General features: G+C 46.7%; 1 protein-coding gene and 1 long non-coding RNA gene across 2 annotated transcripts in view; one reads left to right on the top strand and one right to left on the bottom strand.

The window, feature by feature from the left end:
* Window positions 1-4,561: 4,561 nt before the first annotated feature.
* LOC139075191 (uncharacterized) lies at window positions 4,562-13,727 on the bottom strand. The gene is made up of 3 exons (XR_011525340.1): window positions 13,426-13,727; window positions 6,670-6,748; window positions 4,562-4,902 (listed from the first exon to the last, which is right to left on the bottom strand). It is a non-coding gene; the product is annotated as an uncharacterized lncRNA (long non-coding RNA).
* MAP1B (microtubule associated protein 1B) overlaps window positions 12,719-26,625 on the top strand; it is an 89,171-nt gene continuing 75,264 nt past the window's right edge. The window contains exons 1-3 of the mRNA XM_008539775.2: window positions 12,719-12,804; window positions 12,892-13,217; window positions 20,936-21,037. Coding sequence (XP_008537997.2) covers window positions 13,034-13,217; window positions 20,936-21,037 — 286 coding nt within the window. The 5' untranslated portion in view covers window positions 12,719-12,804; window positions 12,892-13,033. The remainder of the gene's footprint in view (window positions 12,805-12,891; window positions 13,218-20,935; window positions 21,038-26,625) is intronic.

The raw sequence follows: 26,625 nt of genomic DNA, 5'->3' as shown, positions 1-26,625 counted from the left end.
GGAGCTGTGGACACAACCTATATCTCCCAAAAGATTTTAAATTAGACATTTACGCAGGCTGTCTCCCAAGCAACTAGCTGTGTCTGACACCCAGGCTGTCTACAATCAACACAAATGAGTCAACGAATGGACGACTGAAGTGGAAGATGGAAATGAGAGGCACCCACAGTTTTCAGAAGAGGAAACTGAGACACAGCGAGGTGAGGTCGCTTGTCCAACATACACACTGATAAACGGTGGGAGTAGGCTTCCAAGTCGGCAACCTGACTACGAACTCGCCTGATTACCCTCTATGCCACACTGAGCATGAAGTTTTGGGGGATCATTTATACGTAGGTAGTGTGGCATTTTTCCATCAAATACGTTGATTGACTATTTAATCATTATTTTTGGGGATGAGAAGTCAGATACACTGGTCTGACTTCCTCTCTGTTAGTAACCACTTACAGGGTCATCTCACTGGTGGTGGTGAGGGGAACGCGGGTCACAGTCTTGGGGAGGTCACCTGTGGCTCAAAGACAAGCCCAGTGGCCTTCACGTCAAAATGGCCTCAATGGCCCTCTCCCATGCTGCATGCCACCAGTTCATGCTGCTGTCACCATTCAGGCAAAATGCTTTTCCAGATCAAATCAGAACCCTTTGGTTGGGTTTGGTTGGGTTTGAATCCTGATGCTTAACGTATTTTTATATTTACACAGGAGGCCATATGGTTCAAAAGGTTGGGCAACAACAGCGTAGTCAGGGGTCCTCCAGGTGGTAATAATGCCTGTTGGTGGTGTCATGGGGACCTTCCCAGGCTGGTTTTGTGCCCTGGAAAACGGATGCATGTGGATTCAGGGAACAACGTTTCTGAAGCTGCCACCAACTGTGAAGGCAGTTGGATGCCCGGTCCCACGGGGCCTGCTGAGTCTGGTCATCATCACGCTCCTTTAGTTCTGGCAGATGCTCCACACTCTTTACCGCCGTGGGCTCTTTCTCAAGTCACGTGCACTGGTGGCTGGCTTCTAGCTCCCAGGCATGGACGCAGGAAGGGCAGTTCGAGGGCGTCCGAGATGCTGCTCCTCCACGTGGAGTCCGTGCCCCTTCTGCCTTCTTCCAGCAGTCCTTTGTCCAGTGAACTTCCCTCTCTTCTCCTCCACAGAATGGTTGAGATGCCATTTCTCCGCTTTCCCTGGTTTCCCACATCTGCATCTTCCCCTCAGGAAAGGAGGCTCTGCGAGGGTGGGGACCACGCCTGTTTTTCTCATCATCGTGTCTTCAGGAGCTACAGCGGCACCTGGGACACGGAAGACGCTCATTAAAGATGCATTGACTCAGGGGCTGGCCCCGTGACCGAGTGGTTAAGTTCGCGCGCTCCGCTGCAGGCGGCCCAGTGTTTCGACGGTTCGAATCCTGGGTGCGGACATGGCACTGCTCGTCAGACCACGCTGAGGCAGCGTCCCACATGCCACAACTAGAGGAACCCACAACGAAGAATACACAACTATGTACCGGGGGGCTTTGGGGAGAAAAAGGAAAAAATAAAATCTTTAAAAAAAAAAAAAAAAGATGCATTGACTCAATGAATGCACAAGTGACCATTGAAGGACTGTCTCTTCGTGCGCTGACATCACAACTTGGGAAACTTTCTTTTCATCTGGTCAACTGTGTGTGATTTCCCTTTTTCCTACCGCTTTGACAAAGTCCTCCCACTTACACACAGAAAGAGTCCATCTCGGAAGGAACTAGTCCATAAGCAACTATAATTCTAAACAGGACCAAGCTCCCGTCAGAAATGGCAAAACTTGAAATACTGTCTATTGGGAAATCAGACACTTGCTGACCATGAGATTTGAGAGAAATTGCCCAGTTTTCTAACACATCGCTATTTGAAATCCCAGTGGTTTTCAGATGTTCTTGCCCAGCTCCAACCAGCTTACAGGGTGAATGCCACGCACGCTGACTGCGCTCTCTGAGAAGCACAAAGATGGAAACGCCAGCGGGCCGGCCCAGTGGTGGTTAAGTTCGCGTGCTCTGCTTCGGTGGCCCAGGGTTTCGCCAGTTTGGATCCTGCTCGTGGACATGGCACCACTCATCAGGCCATGTTGAGGCGGTGTCCCACATAGCACAACCAGAGGCACTCACAACTAGAACATACAACTATGTACTGGGGGTTTTGGGGGAGAAGAAGAAGAAGAAAAAAGAAGATTGACAACAGATGTTAGCTCAGATGCCAATCTTTAAAAAAAAAAAAAAAAGATGGAAACGCCGATCAGGCAGCATCCCAGCAGTCCCAGCTTTCGGCCCGTCCCAGCTCACGATGTGGGTGGCACTGGGCCACAGCCATCAGAATGCCAGGCTACGTGAGCTTCTCAGAAGCAACTATGTCTCCCAAAGTATCTAACCTGCCTGTGTTAACAAACTGCTACAAGTTCAGAGACTTAATGCAGATTTATCACCTTATAGTTCTAGAGGTCGGAAGTCCTAAAGTCTCGGTGTCAGCAGAGTTTCGTTCCTTCTGCAGGCTCTAGGACAGAATCCAATTCCGGCCTTTGCCAGCTTCTAGAGGCGCCTGCGTTCCTTGGCTCATAGCCCCTTCCTCCACCTTCAAAGCCAGCAGTGTACCTTCAAATTGCAATCTCTATCTCTGTCTCCCTGTCACCTCGTCACATCTCTCTTCCATCATCACATGTCCGTCTCTAACTCAGACCCTCCTGTCTCCCTCTTCTAAGGACCCTTATGATCATATGGGGCCCACCCAGATAAGCCAGGAACATCCGTGAACATTTTTTGGGGCCTTCATTCTGCCCGCCACACGGCCCCGTCAGCTTTCTTCCTAATGGCCTCACAAAGTGGCTTCAGGTCCTGCCTCCCCAAGGCCGAGAGCACTCCTGGCCTGGGAGGCTTCCCTGCTGCTTCCTCCTCCTGCATATTCCTGGTCCTCCCAGCTGGATGCGCCTGCTGCTTCCCCCACACTCCTCTGAGCAACCTGGACCCTCTCAGGGCGTTCCTTTCTGCTGCCTGACACCATCTTTGTATGTGCATATGTCACTTGCCTGACTAACCTGAGCCAGGAGCCAACTCTGTGCCCTCCTGGGGCCTAGAATGGTGTGGGTGATGACTGGTGCTCTGCTATTGCTGCCAGAGTTCGGCAGATGACACAGAGCACTTCTCCCTGGGCAGGGTGCCTTCCGGATGTTTCCCCCAGAGTCTGAGATAGCCCCCTTCACCCCAGCCCGGAGCACCTCCGCTGGCAATCGATGGCTTCCCTGCCTGTGAGCTGGTTGGACTCTGTTTAGAATACATGGTCCCTGGGGGCCGCCAGCGGCCCTGGAGGGGAGCCTGTGTGTACGTCTGCAGCTCCCACCTTGCGCAAGCCGGGCTGCTTGTTGCTCTGTGGTTTGCTGTGGCAGCAGCTGCTTGTCTGCAGTGCCAGCCGAGAAGCTCTGGCTCCAGGCAGGCTCGGCTCCTTCGGAGATAACTCTCTCCCCTTGGGACGCCATCCTCTACGTGTGTCGGTGTGACTCACTTGGCTCAGCTAGTTGGTAAGAGCCTGAGTTTAACGAAAAGGCCCAGAAGGTCCAGCCTCATTTTCAGCAGCTCCCCGGGTAGGCCTGGCTTAACCCAGGCGGATCTTACCTCCCCAGCAGTCAAGAAATGCAGAATCAGAACTGTTTAATTGCCAGACGCTAGGTGAAGTTCTGGTGAATCGGCTGAAGTGGGTTAAAGGGGCAGGGTGGATTACGAAACAAAAACATGAAATCAAGGTTTCTGCTCTGACACACTTCAAAATCAGTTGGGGAGAAAGATAAGTTACCAAGTCATTACAAAATTCTGCAGTCTTCTGTCAGTAAAACACTGCGGAGCTGGGGAAAAGGAAGTGGGTCTCTATCTCACCGTCTTCATCTGGATGAATCCCAGATATTAAACATGAAGTCTTAAAAGCACTAGAAAAAACCCTGGGAGAGTTTTTCTTATATAATCTTGGAATGGCAAAGGGCTTTCTAAATATAAGAAAGGACCCATAAACCACACATGAAACAATAGTTAAATTTAACTACATAAAAAATATTCCCCATGGCAAAATCTGTGGTACGTGAAGTCAAAAAACAATTGCCAAACTGAGAAAAAATACCTGTAAGTCATATTACAGAAAAAGGCTAAGTTCCCTAATGTATAAAGTATACACACAAATCAGTAAGAAAAACACTAACCATCCAATAGAGAAATGGTCAAAGGACACAAGCAGACAGTTCAGAGAGAAGAAACTGCAGGTGGCCCCAAACATGTGAAAAGATGGTCTGCCTCACTTAGAATCAGAGAAATGCAACTAAAATCACACAGAGATATCTTTTTTTTTTTTTTTTTGCCTAAAAGTTGGGAAAAATCAAAAAGTTTGATAACACTTCTATTGTGAGGAGTCAGCTTGTAGAATAACGACATACGGGGACAAGAGCAACAGGGGGCAAAGTTTCAACCTCTAAGAGAATCTCAAACGTGTATCCTTTGACTCAGCAATTTTGACAGGAATTTTCCTCCCGATAGTCTCTAACGTATGGGAAATGACAAAAATAGAAACTTATTTAATGCAGCACTGTTTATATTAGCAAAAGATTGGAAGTAATCATCAGTAGAGGAATGATTAAAAAAAAAAAACAAGAGTGACAAATTATGATATTCACACACCATGAGATTCTACTCATTGGTCAAAAGGAATGGGGATGCTCTTTATGGAAATATTTCAAAGCTCTCTTAAGTGATAAAAGTGAGGTAAAGAACAGCTTGTTCAGCAAGGTACACTGTGTATAAAGAAGGGAGGAGGAAGCTACGAGCTGTCTTCGAGAAGGAGCTCAGCATCATTCTCCCGGTTGTTTTTGCTCACGCTCTTCTCTTCATGTAGATGGTCCTTCTCATCTCTGCCCACTGAAAAAGAAATTATTCTTTCAGGAAAATTTCAAATATTTCTTCCTCTGAGAACCTTTATTGATCTCCTGAATGAAATACTCTCTCCATTGAACAAAACTGTAAAATTATTAGCAGAATAGTTTTAAGGTTGTGGGCGAGGGACCCTCCCTAAGGAAGACAGCCTCCAATAGTTTATAAAGGAAGAAGATAGGTTTAACCTTAAAAGAAATAGAATGTCTCACATGGTTAAGGACATTACAAATGGGCTTACACACAAAACCTAACAGACTGAGAGGAAATATTTGCAACATATATTGATGACCAAAGCTTATTATCCAAATTATATAAAGAGCTCCTACAAACCCATAAAGACAAAACCAACAGTCCAACAGGACAAAAGGGCAAATTTTAAGGACAAATGCAATTAGTTAAAAAAAAAAAAAGGAAAATAAAGAGATGCTCAATTTTAAATAAATATTTTTCTCCCTTTGATGAGCAAAAATTAAAAAGATTTATACTATAGTGTGGGGAAACAGTCAATGATGTGGTGGGAGTACAAATTGCTAAATTCTCTTTGCAGGGTCATTTGGCAGGAGTCATTTAATGTTAGTATTACGTAATATTACGTACCTTCAACTCATCTGTTTGACTTCTAGGCATCTGTGCTCAGAGATACACATTTGCACATAGAAACACTTTCAAGGATGGTCATTGTGACATTATTTATAATAGGAAAAAACAAAGACTTCCTAAAGTACCACTAACAGAGGAAAGTGTGCATGGACCGTAAATTCCTTCTGTGGGCTGCTAGGCAGTAGTTAAGAAATAAGGTCGAAATTTACATATTTGCATGAAAAGAGCTCCAAAGGGAAAATGCCACTGAAGTACAGTATGTAAAATGTTACTCCATTTTTGAGGGAAAAGCTATATATATGAATATATATATGTTGGGGGGCTAGGTATGTGTGTGCATATACACAGAATAAATATACATGTATGTATACACGTGTGTATACAGAATATATGTATTAACTATAACTATACATAGTTATATATAAGTTCTATGACATAATTATATACAAACTATATATATTGTATATATAAACTATGTATATAACATATATTTAATATGATACATAGTTTAGCTTAATCACAGTCATTACCTCTAGGGAGGAGAGTAGGATTAGAGGTGGGAAGGAGGAACTTTGGTTCTGTGTTCTATGCATTTACAAAGGTTTGTTGTTGGAATGTGGTGATGGGAAGGACCCAGTTCACAGCCAGGAAGCGATCTGATCTTAGCTAACTGGTCTACCAGTATGATATTTTTTTCACTGTTCCACCAAAAGAAAAGAAGAGGTACTTTCTGAGTCAAGAATGATTAAATAGAAATAAGTCTGAGACATTTCCCCTGGCTGTGAAGGATGCTACTGAGCTTTCAGGAGCTTCCCTCTTATAAACAGCTTAATAGCCACTGTTGAGAGTGAGGCCATGCGTTTCTCAGGTGGAGAGAACGGCTGCACCCCCTTACACTTAGGTCATGCTCTTAGAATCTTCTCTAGTACCTCATTGCTTATCAGTCTTTTCTCTAATTTTTCTTTTCCTCAGACTCTCTGTTAATTTTTCTACAGCTAACTTAACATTTGAAAAGAAAAGACTAGCCAATGCAGAGTAAAGAAGGACTATTTCTTAATCCTTAAATGACATACTGCCTTAACTTATATTCTAGAATCACTCCAATTTTAAATAATAACACAATATTACAGGCTCATTCGATGTGAAACATACTCTGACTTTTAGATCCTTGTCTTTCCTTCCTCTTCCCAACCAACATGTTTGCTGCGCTTCTGTTAATCTGCTCCCATTCCTGCAGCCTAGAGGGAGAACGTTACAGAGAGAAGGTTGTGAACTTGAAGCCTGATGCATGTGAGTTTTCACAGGTTTTCAGGGATTTGGACCAAACTGACTGACTTTTCTGCATGTGAGTTTTTAATCTGTCAAACAGCAATAAGAATAACTCACAGCAAAAGAAGAAAGCACAAAGAAATCAGAAGACATTATGAAGTGAATGATAATGAAAATACGACATATGAACATGTATAGGGTGCGGCTATAGCAGGACTGAGGAATGTAAAGCCCTCAACACATACATCAGAAAAGAAGGAAACCTGAACAGCAAGGACCTGAGCTTCTCAAGGAGCTAAAATAAGCAGTAAGATAAAACCCAAAGAAATTAGACGGAGTGAAATAGAGCAGATAAGAAGAGGTTCAATGACAATAGATACACATACATACAACAGAAAACTATCAGTAATGCCAAATGTAGTTTTTTGTAAAGATTATCAAAATTGATAAGCCCCTAGAAGGACTGAACAAGAGGAAAAGATAGAAAATACAAATTACCAAGATGGGAAATGTGAAAGAGCCCTTAAAGCATCAAAGTGAGGAACAACAAGACCAACTTCTCAGGAAGTTTGTGGGACGTCACTGAAGCAATGTCCTTAAAGCAGCTGGCACCGGCACGTGGCTAACAGGAGCCACTCACGTGGTCGCTGTTGAACTTTCACAGAGCACACGCCAGTGCGGGGCCCTGGGAGCCTCAGTACGCGGGCGGGTGTGTGCAGTGCGGGGGATAGACATGCTTCTGGCCTCCGAGAGCAGAGAGTCCGGGGCTGAAGTCAGACAAATTTTTTAAATTACATAGAAAAACGTGAAATTGCAATGATGACAAGTGTTACAAATAAGTGCGGCACGGAGCTAAAAGTGCCTAAGGTTAAGTGACCTAGTGACAAAGGTCAGAGAGGGCTTCCGGAAGGAAGTGATGGCTGAGATGAGATCTGCCGGACAAAAAGACGTTAACTAGGTGAAGTTAACTAGTAATTGCTCTTGGCAGGGGGAAGAGCAAGGGAAAGTCCCACAATGGGAGGACGCATGGCCTCATACAAGGTCAGTGTGGCTGATGCTGGAAAGCAACGATAAAGCAGAGAGACAGACAGGAGCCAGACTTTGCAGGACCATGCAGGCCATACTAAGGAGAATGATCTTTATCCTAAAGCCAAGGGGAAGCCATTCAAGGGTCTCAAGGAGGGGTGGGCTAACACACCAGACCAGAAAAGATCACCCTGTGAGAGGTATGGAGCCGGGGTCCGATGAGGGTCCCAGTGGATATGCAATGCTAGTCAAGTTACTATGGCTGCTTCACAGGAAAAAAATAGTTACAGCTGCTGCTTATAATATAAGTTAAACCAGAAATAACTCAATAAGGCCAATCAATAATGGGCTGGTTAAATAAATCATAATAAATAAAGACAATGGTTACTATGCAGCTATAAAGAGGAAGGCAGAAGATTCATATGTGCTGTTATGGAGCTATCTTCAGGATATATTGTTAAGTGAAAAAAGCAAAGTGGGAAAATTGCATGTACATGCTGCTGTTTATCTAAAAGAGGTAGGAGAGGGGATTTGACAATGGAAGGCTAAACCAAGGAAAAAAGAGTTATTTATAGGGAAAGCGAGGGAGCAGGGTGGAGGAGAAAGGGATAGAGGTGAAAGTTCCCTGAATACAACTCATTTTGTAGATTTGACTTTGGAACCAAATATTTTACATAGTTACAAAGCAAAATTAAATATAAAAAATCAATTCAAAAAAACTGAAAACAAAACAAATAAACCCAATTTTGTATTGAGTGAGGGGCAGAACCATATAAAAAAGAATAATTCAAGAGCTTTTAAAATTGCAACCCTTTGGGATATGTCTAATGACAAAGAAAACTGCCAAAAAAAAAATTCCTAAATAGTAATCCTGTTGATATCAGCAGAATTTTTATTGCTATTCTGAGTATTACTAATTTGAGTATAATTCACATATATTGTTAGATAAAGAAAATGAGAAATTATCTGCTATTCTTGTTCTATCACCCTCAGTGTCCTTGAGAACTGGAATTCTTGGCATCAGACAAAGGAAATACAGATGTCAGATTGAGGGTTAAGCAAAATCCCTATGGTCCTGATCCTGAGTTGGCAGGATCAATACGACCTCATAATGTATTTCATCTTGAAAAAGATTTATTTTCTATTTCTGTCTACTGAAAACATCTAGAAACAATGACCAAGATAGTAGCAATAAGTCCCCCCTAGTATCCAGATTATGGCCTCTAAACACCATTTCCCACTTAAGGATCAGAGAAATGGCTAATTCCAGGTTCTGAGGTTAGATATATACAAGGGGAGCCAGGAACATCTTATCGTATCGCTGGCCAAAGATGGGAAAATTAAAATATCATTATGAATAATGACTTCAAGTTAGATTCTTAATGATACAAAAAAATTATTATTCACCTTTGGAGGATGTTATGGGGCGAATTCATTATTTTGAAAATTAGTAAATAAAGAGAAAGAAGCATGTATTTATCCTTTCTTTCCTGCACAAACTGCACTGCAGGCTAACCAAGTGACAGAGTGATACTTCCCCTAACAGAAGTCTTCCAGCTGTCAAGTGAAGAAAGAATAATAAAATTAGAATATTACCATTTTCCAACTGTTAATAAAATAGTGGATCTAGGTAATGACAATCAATGGCTGCTAAGATCTCAGAACAAGGTCAACCAATCTTTATGTGCCTCCTGATGGAAGAACACGATAGATATCACCTAAGAAGTATACTTGCAAAAAAAAAAAAAAAAATCAAACCTGCATCTGATCATGCCTTTAGATCCATCTATAAATATACAGGAAATTCAGGAGATGGAAGAACATGTTAAATAACACAACAGGGATGAATCAGCAAAATTCAGACTTGGTGAAACTCTGCAGGAAAAAAAAAGATAGAGTAGGAACCCATAGATTAAAAGAGATTTAAGATATATCAATCAATTGAAATATATGGACCTCTTTTGGAACTTGATTTAATCATTTGATTGATTAATCATTTAAAAATCATTTGATTGGGGATAAGGGGTGCATAGAGGTTTCTTATACTATTCTCTCTACTTTTCCATAGTAACATGTTAAATAACAGTAATAACAAAAACCACTGACTCCTATTGAGTCCTCATTACATACAAGGCACTGTCCTAAGCACTCTACACATTCAACTGTCCCCCTGTTGGTGGGGTGGTCCTCATCTCCACTGCACAAGTGGGGAAGCCAAGCCATAGAGTGGTTAAGCATCCTGCCCAGGGCACACAGCTAATAAACTATGGTGCTGGGATGCAAAACCAGGCCCCATCTGACTTCAGAACCCAGTCTCTAACCTGTGTGCTACACCTGCCACGATGACGGTAGCTGGACTAGGGCGGCGAAAGCAGAGAGAAGTGGATGGACTGAAGAGACACCTGGGAGGTAAAACTGACATGGCTCCACGCTGACTTGCACGTGGGGCTGAGGGGCAGGGTGGACTCTAAGATGCCCGTGAGGTTCTGGCTTGCTCCTCGGGGTAGACGACGATACTGCTCACTGAGCTGGGAAAGGTGAGAGGATCAGGCTGGAGGGCACAGATGCTGTGGGTTGAGAGCGTGCTCTTGGGACATTCAGGTGACGGCAAGTGGCAGCAGGTAACACAGGCATTTTATAGGGTGGTTTTTTCCCTTTCTCCTCCTTAGAACTGAGATGCATGTGGGGGACTAAGTTTTTAGTGTCCCTTAATATTCTATTCTTGTTTCAGAGGTGTTGGTAATTGTGCCCAACTTGATGTCACCTGCACATTCTGTAAGGCTGCTTTTACTCCATTGTCCAGGAAGCTGCGACAAAATAGGCGTGTTTATCCACCGTGCCTTGAGTGCTTACTATATTCCAGTCACTGTCTCAGGTTCTCACACACTACACCATTTCCTCCTCTCTTACACAGCTACTCACTCAGTTATAACGACATTATTCTTCCCAGGATACAGATGAAGAGACTGAAGATCTAAAAGAAGAAGTCACTTGTGCAGAGTTGTGCAGCTGTCCAGTAGCAGTCAGCATCTCCAGTCTGTGCTCTCCCGGCACGTCTGTTTGTCAAAGTGCGCGTGATGACTTTATGTCATGGCACTTACCCGCACTGACTCTCACGCTAAGAAAGCTCTTCCGTTGTTATTTTGACCCAACCTTCTGTTGCGACATGAAGAACAACTCCGCTAGGTGCTAGTGTGTCTGTAACACCTCTCCAACCCTTGCTAATCTCCATTTGTAACCTAGGGAGGGTGCACCTCAGGGTCAGAGTTTTGAGCAAAGAACAACAACAGTATACAGGAGGAACTTAATCACAGTATCTTCTTTTCATTTTGCATATTCTTAGGGATACCTTCTATTTATAAGCGTATTAGTGTTTCCATTTATACAGCAATAAAGAATTTCATTTAAGAATAAACAAGTAAAAGAAATAGAGGTGAAGACAATTATTGCATAAATAAAAAGAATGGTTGTTCAGAGAAATGAAAGACAATCATTAGGTGGCCCTGAGCTCCAATGGCCGACTTTTGGAAAACGGTCCTCCTCACCAGCTGTCCTCCAGCAATGACGGGCTGTGGTGCCAGCCTCACCTATCTAACGTCAGTAGAAATCCTTCTCTTGACCAAGAGATGATCTGTTACCATCTCACTTGGAAACTCTGTGTCGCTACTCAGTGGTGAACGCAGCTCACCTGTGAGCTTGCCGCAGACCCCAAGTGCTGTGGGTCAGATGGTATCTTTATGCGCCATCCATCAGACTGGCAGGAGGCTGGGGCCACAGCCTTGGGCTGCCCACCATGACTCCCATGCCAGAGTTTCAGGGAAGAGCTAAGAGCAAAGAGTCCATCACCAATAAGCCACCGTGGTTAACAGCTAAGACAAGGGGTTATTCTGGAAATCTTAGCATATCCAGCCATTTTTTATTTACTTGTTTATTTTACTAATACGCATTCGAGACTTAAAACTCTATCACCTACTCTGATTTCCAGCCATTCTTCTCTCCTAACCCTGCAGTCCCTAGTCTTTCATGACCTCCCCAGGTTGGCACACTTTGTTCCTTTTCCTCCACCACTCCTCTCCTGGGACAGAAGCTATCTTCAGTGCGTTTGTGAGAAATGGTTGTAGATGGGCTGCCTTTAAACATCATTTTTATGAGTTCTTCTAAACATGGACAAAGGCAATAAAAATTCCCAACGCTACATACATTTTAAAAGACATCATTGTCACATGAAATGATTTTGCTCCTGTGTTCCCCAAGGAACTGAAAAGTACATTATAATCACTGTAATCCTGCTGGGTAGAGACAGTATCTTCTCTTTATTCTTTGTTATGCCTGATACTATCTGTTCCGCACATTATTAAGAAATCCGCATCTGTATCCCCCTCATTTCCCAGGAGCGCCACAAAGCCAGTACTTTTTCACCACCGGGCCTTGCCCAGAACGGTCCTTGTTGATGCATTCTTTAAGGGAAGGTGGCAAATACTGGTAAACATGTCTTCCTGAATCCACAAGGCCAAAGAAAAGACAGGCTCCGTCTTGCGGGCGGGGTCCCCGCAGCACCACGCCCGCTGTGCTATCTCACGTCCTGACAACCTGGCTTCACCGCCCCAGACCCGACACAGGCCCTGACTCAGACACCTCGGACAAGGTAAACATCCCCACTCTGAAAATGGAACCCCATCCCGCGCTCCTGCACGAGCGGGGTGAGGCTTTGGAGCGGGCAGTGGGCGTGTGGGGGGTGCAGCTGGGGAGTGTTTTCCCCCTCAGGGCTGCGGCAGAGCCCTTAGGGTCCCCCAGCCCCTTGACTCGAGGCCCTTCTCTGACCATTGTCCGCACACCTCGTCCCTCCGGCTTCCGGGCCGCGGGCGAGATGATTTGCTGCAGATGACATCAGCCCTGGGCCAACGGCTGGAAAGGGGAGGCAGCCACCGCGTGAGGATGTGCCGGGTGGTCCTTCCCTCCTCCTCTTCCTCCTCCTCCCCGGCTCCCTGCCTAGTCTCCATAGAAAAGCGGCGCCGCCTCCCCGCCTCTCTCACTCCCCGCTCCTCTCCGCCGCGCGCTCCAGGAGAGGGCGGAGGGGAGGCGGTGCCGCGCCTGGAGGAGGGGGCGCAGGGGCGGAGCCGAGCCCGCACCTTCCCAGATAAGCCTTTCTCCTGCCGCAGAGCAGACGAGAGGAGCCCAGCGGCCGGAGCAGGACACTTCGCTCAGGCGGAGGGCCGGCACGATGGCGACCGTGGTGGTGGAAGCCGCCGAGCCTGAGCCGTCCGGCGGCATGGCCAACCCGGCGGCGACCACCTCGCCCAGCCTGTCGCATCGCTTCCTCGACACTAAGTTCTACTTGCTGGTGGTCGTCGGCGAGATCGTGACCGAGGAGCACCTGCGACGCGCCATCGGCAACATCGAGCTCGGTAAGAGGCCCTGCGCCCCCAGGGTCGGGCCGGGGAGAAGCGCAGAAGCGACCCCACCCAGGGCGCGACGGCCACCCTCCTCCTCGGCCGCGCCCCGCACCCCCGCCTCCGCCCGCCACCTCCGCATCGCTCCGGACTCCTTTCTAGGCTAACTAGGGAGAATAACACGAATTATTAGATTTGCGACCCGGTGGGAGACTCTCCTAACCCTGAGGGATCTGTCACCAGCTGGGTCTGCAGATCCGAGCTGGCCACCGTCTCTTCCGCTAAATGAATTGCAGGTGTCAGGAGCAGAGGCCACAAAAAACCCGCAACCGCAGGAAGCAAAGGGGCGGGGGGGCCTGATGCAATCACTCCCTTCAGCTCCCCCCTCTCCCCCGCAAAGTGCTGGGACCCCCGGCCGGCAGATCCCAGGCTCAAGTCCCATGTGCCAGTCAGTGCCCGCGTGGGGATCATCCTCACCACCGCCCCTCAGCCCCCGAGAAATGCCTTTTCTGGCTTAAAACCTCCCGATCTTTTCTTTCCTCGGGATGACGAGGCCAGTCCTGGGGCCACGCCCGCTCCCCCACCCCCGGGACGCAGAGATGGAGAACCGCTGGCGCTCCGTTCCCAGACGGCGCCGCCTCGTACCGCCCCCGGGGCCTTGGTTACCGCTTTCAGAAAGGACAATGGGTCCCCAAGTTGCGGGGTGGGGCTTTCTTTTAAAAGTCTCAGCCTCGGGAGTGATCGGGGGGGGGTGGTTGGCGGCGAGCGGGGCCAGCGCCCGGCCGGGTGCGCGCACCAGGAGCGCGCTCTGCAGAGGCCGAATAGCGGTTCTCCTGGAGCCTGGGCGGGGCCGTGGGGTCGGGCGGGCGTCGCCTCGGGCGCGCACACCGAGCCCCCCCGCCCCGGGTCCCCGGCGCCGCAGTGCCCCCCCGCGCCGCACCTGCCCCCGCACTGCGGCGCCCCAGGGCCGGGCATGCGCTCCGCCGGGGCTTCGGCCGGCTCTGCCGCGCTCTAGGTCCCGGGTGGGCGGCTCGTGTCTCTGCCTCGCCCTTCCTCCCCCCAGCCGCCCCCCATCCCCTCGCCGCGCCCGCGCCCCCCGCCCCCGGCGCGCGCTCCTCTCCCGGAGCCGCGGAGGCGCATCTGCCGGCCGGCGGTGGGCGTGGTGCCGCCGCACTGCGGTCCCTACGGCGGCCGAGCGGACAAAGGCGCGCCCGCTGCCTCCCTGCTCGCCCCCCGCCCCTGTAAAAGACCGAAGGAAAACCTTATTTTAGATGAAAAAATCAACGCTTGTCATCTGCCTCTGCATGTGGAAACGGCCGCTGGCCCTCAGAACAAAGGCTGCGGGGCGGGCACGGGAGTTGCAGACCTGGTTCTTTTGTTTCACTGTAAAGCACTGATTTTTCCCTTTCAGCTTAAAAAAAAAAAAAAAAAGTGAACAGAAAGCATGGCGTTATTTTATTCGAAAAAATTTCAAGAATAAGAGATTTCAACAGTGAAATGCCTCAGTTGAGCTCTCAATAATTCTTCATCTTCCAACTGTAGGCCTTTAGTCTGATCCGTTCTAATTTAGTTTATTTGCACATTTTCTCCTTGGAAAATTTCACACTTCCGACTTTGGGTGTGGCTGCTGTAGGAATCAATGACTTCAGATTTTTTAAAAAATTGTATTTTTCAGCACCATTGCCAGAGGATAATAATACATTAAGGAGGTGCTTTTCTATCGATAAAATTCTCATAACTGCCTGATGTGGTGCCAGGAGAGGGACCATCACCCCCATTTTAAAGATGGGGGCCCAGAGAGGCAGGAAGGATGAGGGAGGGGACTGGCTCAAGGTCACACGGCTGTGAGTGACAGAAGCGCCGGCACTGCAGCATCCCTGGTTTTCTGGCCCCGTCTGGGGTCGGTGCAGGGCAGGCCGACACCGCCGGGAGAGCGCACAGCGCCTGTGCCTTTCCCAGGGCCGGTCTTTGTGTAGTCATCTGCTGGTGGGCAGCGCCCACGCGGGAGGCGGTGCGCCATCACCTTCGCACCGTCATTCTCTCCCTGCTCTGTGCCTGCTCATCGTCCTTTTAGTGCTGGTTCCTGGAGGTTTATTCAAGCCGCATCTGGGTGAGGATGATACGGATGCATCCGCGTTGTGCCGCGCTGTCTCGACTCTTTTTTTCCAGCCCTAGCGCTTAGTGACGAAGTTCAGATTGTCTTCCTGACAATTTTTTTTTTAAATTTTAAAAAATGCGATTGAGGCATTATAAAGAGAGGAAAAGGCACAAATCATAAATGAGAAGCCCAGTGAATTTTCACAGAACAGGCAACCTGTGTAACCCTGATCAAGAAACAGACGTTAGTGGGTTGCCAGAAGCCCCCTCGTGTTCATTTTCAATCTCCATGCCTTCCTGATTTTTAATTCCCTAATTTAGTCAGGTTTTTGCACGGAACTCCAAAATGGCTGTATTGATCCCATTAAGAATCAACCAAGTGAGCCAGCGGGGCGTTTCCTTCCGCCGAGTAACAGATGCTGCTTTTCCTCTGGAGATCCCCGGGCCTGGGCCCTGGGGTCTCTGCGGCGGCCCAAGTTGCAGGGCCTTCCAGCGCTGAGGGAAAATGCTGCTCCCGCGGCTTTTCACACGGTCTGAGATGACTTAGCAACAGGGCGGGCCGGCTGTTTCCCTGTGCCTGACACGCTGCCGCCTCAGCCTTCGGGTCCCAGCTGGGCCTCCTCCAGAGGTCACTCTGGCACCACTGCTGCTGTTGCTGGTGCCTGTGGACCCGTTGTGTGAAGCAAGATGGAGATGCTCCAGGGCGTTCGGCTCTGATGCTGCTCTCCAGGCCGGGAAAGCTGCTCCTCTTGCTTCCTCTTTCCCCGCCTGTCTTAAGCGAGGCTCTGTGGGTTTGGAGACCCTGGTGACTTGGGTTTTTGCCGTTTGATTGCTGAGGGCTTTTGGAGATCTAGGAAATAAATCTGTAGGAAGGTGGTGGTAAATGCAGTAAATCAGCAGGCCTGCAACATCCCTATGTGGATGCGTGGTGAATCCTTCTTAACACCAAGAAAGAGAGATGGTCACTCGTTTTCTCCACTGTATTCAGAAAGCGTAACGCAGGGTTTGGTCAGTCTCCTCAAGTTTAAAACAACCGTCTTTGGTCCAACTAGTCTAGCTTTTTTTAGTTAGTTATACAGGACTTACACCAAACCGCTGTCACTACCACCAACTACCACTCCTTTGCCGCTTCCTAATTAGCCCCCAACATGGGCTTAAAGGTCATCCCATTTTTAACAGAGCTCCCACTCTTCGCCTTTATTTGAGGACATAGACCACATACATCCATGCCTTGCAACTGGATTCTAGAGCCTTGTGAAAGGAGTTTTCATTGTTTCATTTTATTTCTTTAAGGGAAGTGAAACATAAGGAATACTAAGTGTCGGTTTGATGCTTTAAATTACTGTGAAAGAGTGTAACTTTCCTCTGGTTAACAATCGGAATCAGCAAGATTTGTTCATAAAAAGATAGATGTGGGTAACATCTAACGCAGTGGAGTTTTAGATCTAAGTTCAGCTGATTACATTGTAACTCTCTGATGTCACTCTATTGAGTGTCTTCAGTACAAGATGACAGAAAATTAAGAACCTAGGAAAGATTCAAGGTTAGTTTTCATTTTAACAGGGGGAAAAAAAAACACATCATGATGGGAGTTAAAAGAAATGTTGGAAAATGTTAAATTTGTTATATTCATCTTCTTACTTTTCAAAGTCGAAAGGCAGATGGGTTTCTGCCTGCACTGCTTAATTGGGTTTATCTACTAAGGGTTCTGTGATCCATGCTGAAAAACAGGCCAGTTCCCAAACTGGAGGTCATTAAATTGATGATTCATTCTTACTCTTCTCTAACTGCTACTTTTAAAATAAGTTCTAACTTTTAGACCAATAAGTAAATTATTATAAATCACGTCTTTTGTTTGTTTCTAATGTGAGATGCTATCCAAGGCCTAAATTATCATCAGTGCTTTGAAATGATGAGCTCTGTATGGAAGGCATTGTCTGCATGACACAGCGTGTATACATTGTGAACGTGAAGTTCTTGGCTTAACAAAAAAGGAAAAAAGCAAATTGAAGGTTAGGTCAAGGGAAAAATAGGAAATCTTTTCTCTGAGAAAGAAAGCCTTCCTGAACATAACATTCCCTTTGTTTTAATTCTGGTTCTATAGTTTATGATTTTAATCTGACTAAGATCACTTTTTAGCATAGTTTTAGACATAGAATCTTGTGATTATAGCTTGATCATTTAGGTACTTGCAAAAAATCTTCCAAAGCCTGTTTCTCTGAGGGAGCAACTGAAGCTCATAGAGAAAATCAGAATGTCAAGGCCCAGATAACTGTCAGAGAGAACCACATGCCATTTCAACATGCAACACAGATCATTTCACTGCTTTCTTCCATCTGGTGTCCCTTTTAGAAATATAAATTCATCCTTTAAATGGGAGGTGCTTTTTTCCCCCTTTGCTGGTTTTATTAAACAATCCTGCAAAATGCTGGCGTGGTCAGTGACCTCGGAGAGCCGCAGCCCGTGTTCAGCAGAGGCACCTGCTCCCCATCACGGTTCCGCCTGCCTCCTCCTGTGACGCGCCTGCCCCAGACACACACACAACCTTCTCTTGTCTCTCTTTTCCATCTTCGTGTCACGTTGGCCTCCCCTTTGTTCACCACTACCCCTGAGGTCAGAGAACAGAGATGGAAGGACCTTTGGTTACCCTCTGGTCCCCGTGGCTGGAGGACTGGCTGACAGAGTGATGGCACACACTTCCAGGGCTGGTGACAGCCCCAGATTAGGCAGGAGAGTTCCACCAACTCCCCAGTTGTGACATATGCCCTCTAGGCCCAGAAATTTAAAAGTGGAGTTTGATCTCCTCCAACTCGTTCTGACCCCACCTGGGTAAGCCAGTGAGGGCACAGACAGCGAAGCCTCAGGAAAGGGCTTTACGTGGTGTGTACGGGGGGCAGTCAGAAAAAGGGCTGGGAATTTATCTGGACCTCTGTGCCCCATCAGAGACCAGGATGGCCTGCTCCCGAAAGCCTTCCAGAACCTCTTTACCGACACTCCACTATCCTCCAGCCAGGAACTCAGAGAAGGGAGGATGTGGGAAGGACCAAAGAAGGTATTTTTCTGTCCACTGTTGGCTTCCTTTTAGGCACAAAGGGGAGACACGTACCTTGGTAAATGCAGTGTGAACCGTCACTGAGAACCAGTTTCCCTTTACTGATACTATCCAGTAGAAGGCACAAAGTAATTACAAAGTATTTTCTTCCTAAAATTGATATGGAAAGTGACCTGATTCCAAAATTTTCCTTTACAGCTAAAATAAGTAGTAAAGATTTCATTGTCCTCTTTATCAGTGGTAGTAGTGACTATGCATTGTTAAGACATAATTTGGCTGGAAATTTCTCCTTTGAAAAGAAAAGTCTAAATTTTTAGTTTCATTGGGACTATAAGAATTGAGAAATGGTATTTTTATCAGCTGTTTACTAGTGTAATTTAAAACTTACCAAATGGTTTTCCTACTGTTTTGTACTTTTTCCATGGCTGATTGCAAATCATATAACCAGGAGATTATGAAATAGAAAGGAAACCTTTAATTACATGTGTCATGACAAGTTGATTGAAGCCGAGGGAAAAATGGCAAACGGCACTGTAAGAGCCAGTCCACATGTAACCCTAGATGGAGTCGTTCACGTGGTGTGGCAATCTAGACGTCACTTAGAACAAAGGCAGAAAAATTGTATGAATTTAATTTAAATACATATGTCTCATTAGGAGCTTATTGACCCAACTTGACAAGCCCGAAGACAAAGTGGAGCCCAGACCTGGAGCACAGAGACTCCTGTCAACCATCACCAATTAAGCAGCTCAGACAGGAGCTCGAGAATTTTTCACACTAGACGAGCATATAGCGTATACATCGAGGTTAAATATTCTAATGAATTCAGACCTCTCAACCTGTCAAGCTTTCTGTGAAACAAAAAGAACCCATTTATCATCTCTGCACTAAAAGGACCCACAAAATCTCAACATGCCTCTCTTGTTAAAATTTAAATACCCCATCAGCACAGATGCAAACTGAGGCTGTCCATGTTTCCAGGGAGACGCATAAAATCTTCCCTTATAATTTAGCCTCTCTTAGGAATGTGAACTCCTCCACACCTGAATTCCTCCCATGGATTGTATGAGGAATTTCTACCTCTAGTTAGTGGACATACATCGATCTGAAAATGTTTCTCATAGTTGAAAAGATGTCCTCTATATAATCTGAAGATATTTTGGATGCATAGTCCACTGAGTTTCCAGAATCTTTTTGTAATGTGTGTGTGTAGTGTGAATCTCCTTTGATTCTTTGCAAGATAGGAAGACTGAACAGGCTATAAATGGGGGTAAAGGCAAATATTCATTACAGACTGAGAGGTGTGTGTAAATAACACATTGCCATTTATCCTCCCAGGTCTGTATGCACGACTAATGACCAGCAAAAATGCTTAAAGGCCCGGTGTTTATTTAGGGAAAGTTCACCTGCTGTGTTATTCCTGGGGGTTCAAGCTTCTGCCCTTGGTGGGTATGCAGTAAATGATTGTTGTTCCGGAGGTTTGTGCTGGTAGTTGAGGATGCTCCATGCAAGGGTTCAGTCGTGGATACTGCATATTGACATCTATGTGGGAAAATACAAAAACACAGAGAAAACAAACACTCCAGAGTCCTTTGGCTCCCTAGTTTTCCCCAGCTGGCACCCCGGATCTCTGGATCTCCCTTCTCTGATGCGCTCTGGGTTTTCCTTAGCCTCCCCTCTGGGAGGGCATGAGAGAGGCGGGGAGGGAGGAGGAGGAGGAGACGAAGGAGGGAGGGCATCAGCACTCCTCGCCCTCATGTTCCTCTCACCCGAGCTTCCAGTCAAGGGATCAGAACTTCTGGGCGAATAGACAGTTCATGGCCCCCAACTCTGTGGACGCTTTACAAAGTATAAAAAGTTGCCACATTTTGTTACCTCTGCATAAGAAAATTCAGTGCAACTAACAATTGTGAATGAAAGAGCTGGCTGTCAGGCTAGTCAGGTATAATAAATGTTGGAGGGAGAGACAGGCCATGCCTGTATAAGATTGAGATCCGGCCTTCTTACCAAAGATCACACAAATTTTCGCTTGATGCCCTGGGTCTGAGAAACCAAGGTCAGAAAAGGGATGAGTAAAGAAAAGAAACTGTTGACGCATGCAGAATCTGCACGGCATCGTTTCACACACAGTCCTGGACCCGAATGCAGCCCCTGTGTTTCTGCCTTCCCCACCTCCTCCGCCATCTTGCTGCCTATAAGTGGACATGGGAAAGCTAGAGGTTGTCCTTGGGCCTCTTAACTGCTATAGAACTCATCATCCTCCTGTCCTTTCTACTCCCTTCCTCAAGTAAAGCCTGTCATTTTCCTGATAACTGTTTTCTTTTACTCTTCCAGAAAAGCTGCATTTACGTTTTATGAGGGCAAAAGTTCAGTCCACACTGCTCATTATCCCTCTCTTGCGGCCTGGTGGAGAGACCTCCCCGGCCCTCCCATTTTGCGGGCATCCACCTCTGGTCACCAAGCCCTTCAGAAAAGGGGCTTCCACACCCTCCCTTGAAGCCTGAGAAATGTTCCACTGATGTTTCCCAAACCACTCTGAAATGACTAACTGGATGTCTGTCATCTGTCTTCTGTCCTTCCTTAGGAATCCGATCATGGGACACAAACCTCATCGAATGCAACTTGGATCAAGAACTGAAACTTTTTGTCTCCAGACATTCTGCGAGGTTCTCTCCTGAAGTGCCAGGTGAGGCTGGTTCGGTGTTAGTCAGCTAGGATCGAGGGGATGAGGAGGCGGGCCATGGCTCTGGGCTCCGTCTGGGCGTCCAGAGACTTCTGCTTATTGCTAAAGGAGCCTTTGTGTTTGTTATTACCAACTAGGTTAGCAAGAAGCCACAGTTTTAGAAAGTCGGCTCTATGTTGTCACTGTGTGGGTTACCTATTTTGTGGATTCTTGTGGGGTTTTTGAGTTCTGGGGTAATTTTTTATTTCTATGTCAGTACTCTGAGCTTTTGGATTGCAAACTATGTAAATGTTAATTTTACTCAGATGAAGTTAGGAATACAAATGGATACTCCAGAATCCCACGGCTCACTTCCCTCCCAAGAAAAAGGGAGCTCCCGCACTTTAGAGGAAATAGACACCATCATTTCATCAGTGCGTCTCCCCCTTTTCTTAGTGTGGGGAGAGTTTGAAATTCCAAACTGCTGTTAAAATAGCCTTTCTTTCAGAGATGAAAAAGAATACTACAGAATAATAACAGGTAAGGACACCAAAATTTTGTCATTTGTGAAGCTGCTCTCGCTAACCGGAGCCGCTCTGGGGATGTACTCTGACATGTGCCTCTGGGCCTGGGGTGTGGTCACCCCACCCATCTTGTCCCCTCTTGTGAGTAGTGACCCACTTCTCCCACCTGGTCACATCGGAGGGTTATGGGCAGAGTTGCCAGCCCATAGAGACACCAAACCTGGGGCGTGTTTCTCACCAGCTCTTCCAGTGTCTATTGCAAACATTGTATTGAACTTATTTCTTGAATATCACTTAAATTTTATGTAAAATAGAGAAAATCTTTTTCTATCTACTTGATTTCATCATATGACTGGTAATTTTATGGGCATTGATATAAAATCAGAAATAGGGTTTAGCCTCTTTTTGACTGATGACATCATATTCCATTAGCCTGGCACACACTGAGCTTTGAAGCCACATACAGAACGCCAGCGCCTTCCTGAGTCACACTTGGCTACAGCAGTGTGCCTACGAGACTGCCCCATTCTTCTCTTTGAGTTTGATGTTAGAATAAAATCCCGTCCATTTCAGTTATCAAATGACCTGTAGCTTTCAAGCATGGAATTGAGTGAATGTGCTAAGAAAAACTTAGCAAGAACAGATTCACTGAAAGTTAAACTTGCTGCAAAGGCATGTGGAAAATCTGCTCTTAAGTAACTTTGCAGCGAGAAAAGTGATCCCGATACTGTGAGACAGCGCGTGCTTTGCTGAAGTGAAGGTACAGTATGTGGTTGTTCTCTCATTATTACTGTGTTGCATTTTTATGTCTTGCACATCCCCATAACTTCTAAAATCATCTCACAGAAAGAGAAATAAGGGAAGTACCCTTTTCCAGCAAGTATGTTTCCAAATGTAAAATTGAAACTTCCATCCTCTCCCTGTGGGTTGCTCTGGCTTTCCTACTATGACTGTTTGCAAGGCTACGTGTTTTTTTGGTAAACAAATCCCATAATTCCCACTTGTTCCTTCACACTTTGACTGACTTTATAGAATGACAGCTGTGCTTTGCAAAATGAAGGGCTGCAAGAATTGCTAAAGAATTAACCATTTTTGGAGCCCTAAAATGCTACTTTAGCCTAATGTACCCATCCCCCTACTTTTCCTGCCATCACCTGGGATGAGGACTGGCCACCTACCCACTGGCATCAGGGCTGTGCCAGCTCTGTGTCCAGAGACCCTCCCATTCCTGCCCACCCCGAGAAGGACAGATGTGATGACCTCCCCTCGAGCCTGTGAGTGCACCATGCAGGGCCGGCCTTGCCTCTGTGAACTGAGCATCTGAACTGAGCCTGGGAGTGATGCCCCAGGGAGGGGGCATCAGGGGGAGTGTGCAGAGTGGCTTGAAGCTTCCTAACCAAGGCTGCAAGCAAGGAGGAAAGCGCGTGTCAGACTCAGCTCAGGAAGTCAGTGTGTTTTAGAGAGAAGAGATGTTTGCCAGAGGACAAGGATGCAAAACTGGGAGGGTGGGGATCAGAGGATGATCGCTGGGCTGGGCCCAAGGAAGCCTTTAGCTTCTGCGGAACAGACTGGAGGGTTTATGGGAAAATTTGAAGTCTGTTTGTCAGTGAGTCCAAGGCTGGTGGTCTCTTCCCCACTCACTGGGATTCCGGAGGAGCTAAAGCCTGTGCCTCAAGCCCCTAATATGGAGTCAGCTGACCCTCTGCATTTAGAGTTTCAAGCTCCTAAGTTAACTGAGAGGCAAGGAACAAGATGAAGGATGGAGCCTCTGAAAAATAAAGCCATTCATTCAGTCAGTTAAAAACACTTAAATAGCACCTACAGTGAGCCAGGCGGTGGGGGAGGGGGGCGGTGAGCACTCAGCGACGAGCGACCCAGACGTGTCACCACTTGGTTTGCGCTCTTCTTCCTGTAAGAGGAGGAGCAGGTGTCTGCATCAGATCCAGGCGGAGTTGGTTTTGTCTTGTTTCGTTGAGGCGAGCAGAGTTGTAGTGACATGTCCGTGGTTTCCCTGGACACAAGGAGATTAGGAGCTCGGTTGCTCTCGTATCTGTTTCACGTTCATGGTGTTACAGCTGTGTTGTCTTGAAGAACTGGTGGTCCTAGTGAAAGACTGGCGACAGCCTCCCATGCAGCTAACAGCTTGTGCAGGTGGCACAACCAGGTTGTGCGTTCATACTAGGTTTTAAATATGGTTTGAGATTCAATTTACCTATTTCTTCAGACTTGCATCTCGTTCCAGACCACTCTGAAAGGTTTACTCATCTGGAACAAATATCTTTGGAGCAGGAACCTGGAATGTGATGCTTTCTCTGCAGAGGGCGGGGGTTGTAGAGTATGAATGGTGAGCTGGTGGGTCCCCCTGTTCCCTGAATGTGCGCCCTGGGCTGACTAAGCCCTCCCCAGCTCTGGCACACTGTAATTCTTGGAATGGTTCTTACTATAATTCTTACTGTAGTTGTTGGGATGGTCAGTCATCCAGGGCCGGCTTACTGTCTCAAACCTGTTTCAGCGTTGCTTTCCCTCCAGATCCTTCCACGCATGGCTGCTGTGTCCTGGCAGGTCTCTGCTGACTTGCCCTGAGGGAAACCATTCCTGGCCACATCTAAGCTGGGCTCAGGTGAGACCAGTTGTCTTGAGGGAAAAGGTTAGGTTCTTTCATGAACACTCCCCAGTCTTTCACACAAGGGAAAGCTCCACAATTGAGGCTTCCCAAAATAGAGCAATAGCCTTGTATTTTCTTATATTGATGAGTTCAAAGCCTATGATACAATTTTTATTTATGCGTTATAGCATGTTATTTGTACCTCATTCATGTTGGAAGAGAGTCATTTTTACAAGTCTCGCCACAAGAGCAGAGCGAGACTTGCCGTGCCGTGTGGAGTCTGTTTCTTTCTTCCCTAACTTGCCTCTAGGTCCACCTGCACAGACCCGTGGAGGAGCATCTCCTCGGGCTTACGGGACGTGCTCCTGATCATCTCTGTCAGACAGACAGACATTTCAAAACAACAAATACAGACCGTTCCCAGGGCAGGGGCGCCAGAATGGAAATTAATTCCAGTTTTCATTTCGTTTTGCCACTTCTTTGTGCCTATTAAAATAATTAACATTTTTTGGTAACCCAAATCCACACCAGCAGCATAGCACAATGATTAAGAGTGCAGAGTCTGGAGCCGGACAACCTCTGTTTGATCCTTGCTCTGACATTTATTTACTGTGGGATCTTGGACAAGTTACTTAACTATTCTGGGCCTTAGTTCTGCTGTTTGTAAAATGGGGACCTTCACTTCTACCTCAGAGGTTTCCTGAGCGTCAAATGAATTAATGGGTGTAAAGGTCTTCAAACAGTGCTTGTCATGTGGTAAAACGATAAACGTAAGCTAGTATGAATGTTGTCTCCCTTGTTGAAATCTATTTGACTTGCATATTTGGTCATGGTTACTATCTATGGGGAATAGTGGCTTTAGATATTGGCTGGCTTCCTTCTTGTAGTAATTTTTTTAGTTTGTATTAAAGATGTTTCTCAGAGAATCAGTTGCCTCAGCATTGTCAAGATGCACATAGCTGCTGTTATGTGTAGAGGCAGTAACTTTCTGTGAGTGAGCTTAGTAAGGTCCTTGGGTGTGAGAGCGAAAAGGAGATGATACAGGAAGGCACTGGCCCCGCAGGACCTTGGGGTGGGGCTGCAGACCGTTTGCACAGTGCTCCTGCTGGGGCCCACTCGAGGATGCTGAGTGGGTGAGGGTGCTGGCCAGCTTTCTCCTGTGGTCATCCATCCATGGTAACCTCTGCCCCTCTCTCCTACCACTAAGGTCCCTCTTCTGCCCGCCCCCATCAACAAGTCACTCTGCCGGTGTTCAGAAACTGAGATTTCTGGTGGTTTATCTTCTTAGTCAACTGAATAAGTAGTAAGACCTTGGCACGTTTGCATTCTGTCACTAATTTTATAACTCCTGGTCACGTTCACAAAAATCTTAGTACGGTGGGATTGATTTTGTAATGTGTTGAAGAACCCAAGCCTCTTCCTCAGAAGATAAACAAACCACAGCTGAGCGTCGTGAGATTTGTGCTGAGTGATTGCTGAAAATATATGACCTCGAGATTGGGTTTTGATGCAGAATTCAAATCAAGCCCTTTGAATGTAAGTCATGTGGATCCTCCACTCCCTTTGACATTAATGTGGCAAAGTTTTACAATATTTGCCGATAGAATGATAAGAAAATGCTAAAATGCCCTTAGAAAAGATCTAAGAATATTTTTAGTCATCTTCTTCGTCTGTCTAGACTTGCGTGTTTAGTCTGTCATCGTACAGAATTATAGCTTAATTGCATGTGCCTCGCATGCACCGACTTTATGACGGTGGGTAATGAGTGTGTCCCAGCCCTGCGCTCACCCCGTAAACAAGAGAGCTCCCAAATAGAGGTTCAGCTGCACGCAGGATGCTGACCTCACGCCGGGAACCTGTGATTTTAGAGGCGAGCACGTGATCCCCGTGTTTTCTCTCTCAGGTGCCCGTGCACCGGTACAGGCCCTTGCCCACATGCCCATGTGGTTCATCTTTTCTTACATCATCATCATCTAAAGTTATGGGAGGAATCCTGGTATTAGAAGAAAACGACAAACAGGGAGCCTTATTTCTGTTCGAGTAACCAGACCTCTGTTTAACGTCAATGCCGCCTGCCTGGGAAGGGGCTCCCATTTTAATGCAAATCACCCTCCTTTCTCCCACTTACCCCTGCCCTCAGTCTGCCTTGCCAGCAGCGATCCTCAGTAATGAGCTGCCCTCCCGCTCCCATTCACGGTTGCAGCCTGAGCAGCAAACTGCCTGGTGGCCCCACCCGAATTCTTTTGAAACAGTGAAAGGGCCAGACTTTCCGAGGAGAAGGACCAGAATTCTGTAGTGTGTGTAACACGAGGCGGGGTGCCTGCGAGGTTTACATTTTGCTCCATTTTGAAATGTGGGGATTCTTTATATCCATAGATCCTCACACCAACGTGATTTTTTTCTGGCGCAGGTGTCGCCGGCAGAGAGTAATAAAATGGCGCTTCATTGCCATGTTCATGCACGTTCATTCCTCAGGGTGGTTA

The sequence above is a fragment of the Equus przewalskii genome, chromosome 13, assembly GCF_037783145.1.
Source record: "Equus przewalskii isolate Varuska chromosome 13, EquPr2, whole genome shotgun sequence".
Classification (NCBI taxonomy): Eukaryota; Metazoa; Chordata; class Mammalia; order Perissodactyla; family Equidae; genus Equus; species Equus przewalskii.
This window is presented reverse-complemented; position numbering and strand designations above follow the sequence as displayed.